The sequence below is a fragment of the Trichoderma ghanense genome (genome assembly GCF_004382785.1).
Source record: "Trichoderma ghanense strain CCMA-1212 chromosome Unknown scaffold_3, whole genome shotgun sequence".
Classification (NCBI taxonomy): domain Eukaryota; kingdom Fungi; phylum Ascomycota; class Sordariomycetes; order Hypocreales; family Hypocreaceae; genus Trichoderma; species Trichoderma ghanense.
Window position 1 is genome coordinate 871,392 of NW_027395666.1, and position 7,738 is coordinate 879,129.

The following is a 7,738-nucleotide window of genomic DNA, read 5'->3' on the forward strand; positions in this document are numbered from 1 at the left end:
CCGGCGCTTCGTCTCGCTATTCGCTCCAGTGTTTTTCCTTCTCTCCCCCATCCATCTGATTCTTAGCACAACGCGGGCGAACGCTGAACGAGAACCAAAACCCGCGCCTTTCCATCGCCCGAGCATCACGCAACTCGCGCTGCGCCGCCATTGCACACGCAGCAACACGCCGCGAAACGCGTCCGCCGCACCTGTTTTGGAGCTTGGCCCCGGTCCTCGCTCGTGCCCGTTCGCGTGAGAGCTCTTTGAGTCTTTGAGCTGAGCATTGGAAGCTGCGCCGTCGCCACCCAGCGTCCGCCATGGCTGATAACTCGCCTGAGAAGCCCGACGCCGCCGCGCCCGTTGTCGGCAGCGAGGACGTGCCTGATTCTGGAGCCAATGTCGCTGGCGAGGGCGAAGCGGCCGCCAAGGCTGCGGACAAGTCCGAGGGAGATGCAGTCATGGAAGAAGCAAAGGACGCCGAAGGTAAGCTCCCACAACGCGCTTCTAGCAGGCGGTTTCGCGCATTTTCCTAGTCTTCAGCTTGCGAGTTTCACTGCTGCAATCACAACAGCTTCTGGCTTTGTGGCGTTGCGGTCACAATGAGCTGCTGTTTTGTTTTTCTTTCTCTCGTCATTTGCTGTTTGTTTACGTTACTCTGTGCACGCCAATGGACTTTGCGCTAATCGCAGCTGCCGCAGTAGAGCCCAAGGCGCCTGAGAACGCCGAGACCACTGACGAGGCTGCCGCTGCTAAGCCCGCTGAGGCTGAGAAGAAGACCGACGATGATGGTGACGCCGAGATGAAGGACGCCGCCGACACCGCTGCTGAGCCTGAGGCCGATGCGACCGCCGCCGCTGCCGCCGAGACCCCTGGTGCAAAGAGCAAGAGTCGACGAAAGTCGAGCGCTGGAGAGTCCAAGGGCAAGACGCTGAGCAAGAAGGGCTCCAAGGCGCGCCTAACCCACATTGATGCCCAGCCTGGCGACCACTTCCTCGTGAAGCTCAAGGGCTTCCCTGCCTGGCCCGCCATCATCTGCGATGAGGACATGCTCCCCCAAGCCCTCATCAACACCCGGCCAGTCTCCGCCGCACGCCCCGATGGAACGTATTCCGAAGCCTATGCGGATGGCGGCAAGCGGGTCAACGATCGAAGCTTCCCCGTCATGTACCTGTCCACAAACGAATTGTGAGTATACTCCCTCTATGCAAGCCGGCTAGGCGTCTGCTGCCGTGGCTGTAGCTGATTGGTTCTAGTGGATGGGTTACGAACACGGCCCTCTCCGAGTTGACTGCGGAGAAGGCTCGCGAGTCGATTACAGACAAGATGCGCAAGGACCTGAAGCTCGCCTTTGAGCTTGCCGCTGAGCAGAACCCTATTGAGCACTACAAGGAAATCCTGCAGAGCTTCCAGGAGGAGCTGATTGCGCAAGAAGAGGCCAAGAAAGAAGCCGCGGCTACGCCGAAGAAGTCCAAGAAGGGCAAGGCTAAGGCGAGCGACGATGAAGACGTGGATATGGACGATGTGGATGAAGCCCCGAAGCCCAAGACTAAGAAGCGAAAGGCTGCCGAGGAAGATGCTGCCGTAAGTTTCTCTTCCTGTCGAGGTCATAGGATTGTCTAGGTATACTGACAAAGAGACATGCACAGGTCCCTCAGCGTTCTGACTCTGTCAAGAAGCCCAAGATCAAGCTCAACACGTCATCCACAACCAAGGCGGCGAACGGCACGGCGGCGCCCAAGGCCAAGGAAGACAAGGCCGCAAAGGTTGCAAAGGCCAAGCCAAAGAAGGCTTCGGACAAGAAGGACACGCCCAAGGAAGCCAAGCTGACGCCGGAGCAGCGACACGCTCGCAAGGAGGTGCGTCGCCCACTCTGCGCCGAATTTGGAGAATTGAGCTAACCAAGTCTACAGAAGGAGATTCTTTATCTGCGCCACAAGCTCCAGAGAGGTCTTCTGACCAGAGAACAGCAGCCGCGTGAAGAGGAGATGAAAGACATGTCCAGCTTCATCGATGTCCTCGAAAAGAACTACGACAATCTCGAGGTCTCCATCATCAAGAGCACCAAGATCAACAAGGTCTTCAAGGCCATCCTGAAGCTTGACTCGATTCCCAAGGAAGACGAATTCCACTTCAAGAAGAGGTCTCAAGCTCTGCTGGACAAGTGGAATAAGCTGCTTTCCACCGAGCCTGCACCGGCGAACGGCGTCAACGGCGCCTCGGAAGCCAAAGACGCTGGCAAGCCAGCTGAAACCAGCGGTGTGAAAGAGAGTGCCGAAAAGGATAAGGAGGCCGAGGACGAGAAAACCAAGGAGGGTGCTGAAGAATCCGCTGCCGCAGCCACTGCCAAGGATGAGGAAACCGAAACGAAAGAAGATGTGAGTTCGGAAAAGGGCGAAAAGGCCGAGACTGAAGCGGTGAGACAGCACTCCTCTCGGGCGTTTTGAACCATTTTCTGATGACTTGTGCAATAGGCTCCCGCATCTGCAGCCGTCGAGGCCGCTGCTTAAGCATCTCGGACACGCGACATTCGATGACGGACAGCACGAGCTCACTTCAGTAAAACTGTCTGAGGTTGCGCTGCTTCTCCTTGGTTTTCTGGTTCACCCGTTTCCTAACGCTACCTCTGCGGCGCACAAGGTTCCTCTTTTTTTTTTTTCCTCAACCTTTTTTTTTTCACTATTAACGTACCTTTTTCCTATACTATAAAAGGGGCCGTCCCCTACTGTTCTTTTGATTTGTGGTGTACAAGTAATCACCAACATGACGAGCAAGACGAAGGAAGGAAAGAAGGCTCAGCTCATGTCTTTTTTTCCCTCTTGGAGGAGCCGTTTATTGACATGGCATGTGGGAGGTCTCTGGTTGCTGGAGACTGACGAAAAGGGATAACGAACGGTTTAGCCCAGCATGTGCAGCGGACGGGAAGGACAACGAGATGAGGAGTCATTTGCAGCGCATGTATGCAAGGAGGCATGCCTGGGAGATTTATGCAAGACGCGCTTGTTTATTCACGCAGCTCGGTCAGGAGAAGTTTGATTGCTGCTGCTGGGCCAAAAGGACTCTTGGTTTGGAAGGGGGGTGAAAGACCTAGGTAGGCATGTTTTCGTGTTTGAGAATCAAGGCTCTCTTCTAGTATGATGAACTTAGCATGTACGATGATTGGCGTTGTATTAATTGAAGGCGAGCAATCGGAACAGAGGTGCTGTAAATGTCTTTATTTTGACTGTCAAGATATAGGGTATGAAGCGCTTGTTATGCTTGACTGAGGGAAGACGTTTTATGCAGCATCACCCCAGTTCTGTCCGTAGGCACCACGAGATACAGTGTTCATACTGTGAGACGACTAGTTGTACAGTGACCGTGTTTCTGCCAAACCGCGTTTTACACCATATAAAACGACCTCCATCGACATTTGAACGATTTCATTTCTCACACACCAGCAGCCCAAACCGTTGTATGCGGTCGAAAGAACAGGCCAGTAATGTCCAACGAAGAGCTGGTATTTGGCCAAGAAGACCATCAGGTGCGCCGCACTTTTCAGCCCCCCTTCCACCGCGTCTGCCTCCTCGTGTTAAGCTAAGGTAGCTAACTGAACCTTTGATCATTCGCGCAGGTGGCATTCGTCTTCAACCCCGAAGAAGACGAGCCACCGCGCCGCGAACGGCCGCCAAAAAGACGGAAAACAGCCCGTCGCTCTGCGATAGCCGAGGAGGAGGAGGAAGAGGATGAAGACGGCTTGCGTTCGTCATGGTTTGCTCCGTTGCTGGGTGAGAGCGTGGCTTGTGTGCGGCGGAGGGAGAGGCTGCTGGAGGAGAATTGGGGCAGGGTTGATGCTCGAATACAGGTACGTATATGATGGGATATGGGTGGTATGGGATTTTCATTGGGCGAATGTGCTGAATGCTGATGAGATTGAGATGCGTAGGAGATTCTGAGGGACTCGAATTCTACGACGTTGGATGGGGTGTCGCGGTTTGTTCGGGAGGCGAAAACCGAGTGGTGAGAGCTGCTGATATTCCCCTCCCTTGGCCTTTTCTTCTTCCGAAGAAGGTTTATCTTGATGAGATGAAGATGGCGCGTGAAGCTAATGGAAGGACTTACAGTGGCGACAAGATTCCGTCTGCCTTCATCATCACGGGACCCAACATTGCCTCCCAAGACTTACTCTTCGAGCAGCTCTCTGATTCTCTCCAGCGGACGTCGGCCAGCAAATTCATCCGGCTGCGGTCTTCAGAGGCGACCAACTTGAAGAACGCCCTCAAGAAGATTATCCAAGACGCCACGTCCAAGTCGCTGGTCGTGGACGGCGAGGAAGACCTGCAGCTTGCACAGGGATCCGGCCGACGCTACCTGCCGTATGATCTGGAGGCGCTGCGTGTCTTCCTAGAGCATCAGCCTCAGGAGAACATCTTCGTGGCGTTTCAGGATAGTGAAGCGTTTGATAGCGGGTTGCTGTCCGATATCATTACCCTGCTGAGGTGCGTTTTCCCGATGAAGCTTGTTTCTGTTTCTCCCTGTATGTAATTAACATGCGCACAGTTCCTGGCGGCCACAGATACCTTTTACTTTGCTCTTTGGCATTGCTACATCCATTGATCTGTTGGAAAACCGTCTGCTCAAGGCAGCCTGCCGGTTGATTTACGGCGCGCAATTCGATTGTGTGCAGACGGAGACTATTCTCGAGAGTGTCTTCATGGGAACGGTGGTAGCCAGCGACATTCCCCTGAGGCTGGGGCCGCAAATCCTTCGCGGCATGCTTGACCGCCAGCGAGACCAGATGGCGGGCATCCAGGCGTTCATTAGCTCGTTGAAGGTAATGTAGCGATGGTGATTGAAACTCTGCGATGAAACTGACGACTTTAGTACGTTTACATGTGCCACTTTTACGCCAACGCACTCAGCGTCTTAATGGCCCCTGAAACGGGAGAGGAGGAAGCAATCCTTCAAGCCGGGCACCTCGAAGCGCTGCGGCATCTTCCCTCGTTCCGACACGAGGTGGAGGCGGCTGTTGAGCGTGCAACCGCCGATAGCCTTGAGCATGCGCGCTCGCTACTAGAGGACGACGAGTATCTGCTCGCTCAAGCGCGGGCCAGTAACGAGCGTCGACAGGATTGGATGGATAACCACCTACGCTTACTCCTGGTCAGGGAGGCCGCCGGAGCAATTCAGCCCCCATTCTCACGGGCGTACGTTGACTCGCTCTCTACGGCTTATCCCAGGTCTGGAAATGGCAGCTTGACGGAGCACATCCGACGGATGGGCTCGGGTGCACTCGCCAGCATGCTGCGTCGGGTCATCTCCATCTTCAAGGATGGAGAAGCTAGCCTCCACCTGAAGCCTGCGTCGAAGGAGCACGACACCACATTGCTGAGCTTCCTGGAGGACGCGCTCTCCCACCTGGAGAAGCTGGAAGCAGACGCAGACAGCGCGGGCATGACGCTACACACGAAATACAGCAGCCAGGGCAAGGTGATGCGAACGACGGTCATCGCGCAGCGCGTTCAGCTGAGCCGCGACTCGGCGGCCCTCCGCGACGAAGACAAGCAGTTGACGGCCATTGTGGACGCCGTGTCTGAGCGGCTGACGGCTCACTTCGGGCCAAGACGCCCCGAGCGGGAGCTCTTCTCGGAGGCGTGGCTGTACGACAGCAGGTCGCCCCTGCGGGACGTCATGGTGCCACGGCCGCGGGTGACGTTCAGGCGCAGCTTGGCGCGGCCGTACGACTACCTCTCCTGCGGCTGTTGCAGAGGCGGCGGCGACAATGCTGGTACTGCTGCCGGTGGTGTTGTGCAGGCGACGCTTCCCGCGGTTTCGATCCTGTACCACTTGTATCTCGAGGCGGGGAGCCTGATCAACGTTGCTGATTTATGGTCAGCGTTTCACGCGCTAGTGCGCGAGGAGAAGGAGGGAGACGATGATGGTGTTGCGGACGAGGGCGAGGAAGAGGATGACGGCGAGCAGAGGGGGGAGCTCCGGCGGCAAAGGGACGAGCGGAGGGCGCTGGTGCACTTCTATCGCGGGTTGGCGGAGTTGAAGGCCATGGGGTTCGTCAAGAGCAGCAAGAAGAAGGCGGACCACATTGCAAAGGTGAGGTGGCTGTGAAGAGGGATTCGCATAAGGGGGAGGATGTGTATGAGTGGGAAGACGGGAGAGAGCTGTTTGGGACGTTGGAACATGGAAGGATTCGGGGGAATTCAAAAGTGCAAGATACCAAGGCATCGTGATGGGGAGAGGAGGAGACGATGGAACGGCTCGACTACGTGAGAAGGGAGAGTGAAGGATGCGATATCAACAAATGACAGGTCAGCCGAGGCAATATCTACCTAAACCTACATAGATTAAAAACATGATAAATTCCCCCCAAATCCCCCAAATCCCAACTGCCATCCCCTCACAAACAATCCTCATCCTTCAACAAGTCCCCAGAAAAAAAAAAAAAAAAAAAAAAGAGGAATCGAACCCGGCCATCCTTCAGAATAAGGCTCCCCTCTTTCGTTTGTCACCACGGGCGGCCGAATTGGGGAATGAATGAATGGAGAATAGAAAAGCAAAGAAACTCGGCGATATCTGATCAGCTGAGCAGTGCCAAAGCCCTCACACTTTACAACAACTCGCTTGCTCAATGCCTCCGTTTCTCCTCCTCGCTTCTTGACCACGACAAGTGCTACGATTTGTTGGGACTATTATCATTTTGAGGGTGTGTGTGTGTGTGTGTGTGCACGACAAGAAGTCTGAGATGAGCTGTTCACAAGAACTACCTAGTACATCCTTCTAAAAGGAGAAACTCCATGTACTGATACCTTTTTTTGCTTTCTCCATTTCATCTCAGGCATTTACGTTTGCGACGGATGTTTTAGACAGCGATGTTTTAGACAGCGGAGAGTATCCGTCAACTACCTAAGGACCATTAATGAAGGATCAAAGTTGCCGAAATGATGGCTGTCATTTCCACTGACTTAAAAACGCACCGAGACAGCAACCAAGAAAATGAAAACTACAAGGGCTTCGGACGTTTCATTGGGAATGTCTTGGATTCTTGATGCTGTGTTTCTTTCTGGGGACATTGTATGTCACCTTACCCTACTTTACTTTTACCTTATGCCTGTTGGCTGGCAAGCTGGCACTTAACGCCCTTATATTAGTAGTAAGGTAGCAGTAGCAGTAGGAGTGACAGATTGAAGAAACATACCAGATGCAGACGAAGAAGAAAATGGAAAGGCGGAATAAGCAATCATGGAATCGGGGCGTATTACGGCAAGTAATCAGCATGCCATTACACATATTCACTGTGAGAGAAATTGGCAAAGGGAATAAGCATAGAGTAGCATTCCGCACTCCAGCAATGGCATGATACTACGGCTGAGTGGACGGATTTACTTGCACCTAAGCAGGTACTGCCAAGGTAGGTTGTACTCGGTCAATCTCTCACCGACATCTTCAGAAGCTGTGCAAGACACGAGACAAGGCGGGCAAGGACCGGAGTCGTATGGTCTGCGTAAGTTGGTAGGCAGTGCTACGCCCGTGTCTGGTTGTTGTTTGATACCCAAACGCCTCCTCCTGCAGAAGGATCTCATACCTAGGGTAGTTATATGATGCGGTCCTCATAAGCTCCCGCTAATAATGCAAGTCAACATCGGCAAGGGCGTGAAAAGAGGCGAATAGAGAAGGGAAGAAGGGACCCCGAAAAAAAAAAGGAAAGAAAAAAAAAAGGGAAAAAAAAAAAGAAAAAAGAAAGGAAAAAAAAAAAAAACAAAAGAGG

The 7,738-nt window shown here is 53.7% G+C and overlaps 2 protein-coding genes across 2 annotated transcripts; both read left to right on the forward strand.

Annotated features, from left to right (window-relative positions):
• Positions 1–299: 299 nt before the first annotated feature.
• Positions 300–2,489, forward strand: CCMA1212_003599 (uncharacterized protein; the record flags this gene model as incomplete). The annotated part of the gene is made up of 6 exons (XM_073700940.1): positions 300–465; positions 672–1,167; positions 1,236–1,563; positions 1,629–1,838; positions 1,893–2,396; positions 2,454–2,489. 6 exons carry the CDS (start codon positions 300–302, stop codon positions 2,487–2,489), a joined length of 1,740 nt encoding a protein of 579 aa, XP_073560434.1.
• Positions 2,490–3,460: 971 nt separating this feature from the next.
• Positions 3,461–6,081, forward strand: CCMA1212_003600 (Origin recognition complex subunit 3; the record flags this gene model as incomplete). Its single annotated transcript, XM_073700941.1, has 6 exons — positions 3,461–3,502; positions 3,593–3,823; positions 3,905–3,978; positions 4,083–4,457; positions 4,519–4,792; positions 4,843–6,081. The coding sequence occupies 6 exons, from the start codon at positions 3,461–3,463 to the stop codon at positions 6,079–6,081; spliced, it is 2,235 nt and encodes a 744-aa protein (XP_073560028.1).
• Positions 6,082–7,738: the final 1,657 nt, after the last annotated feature.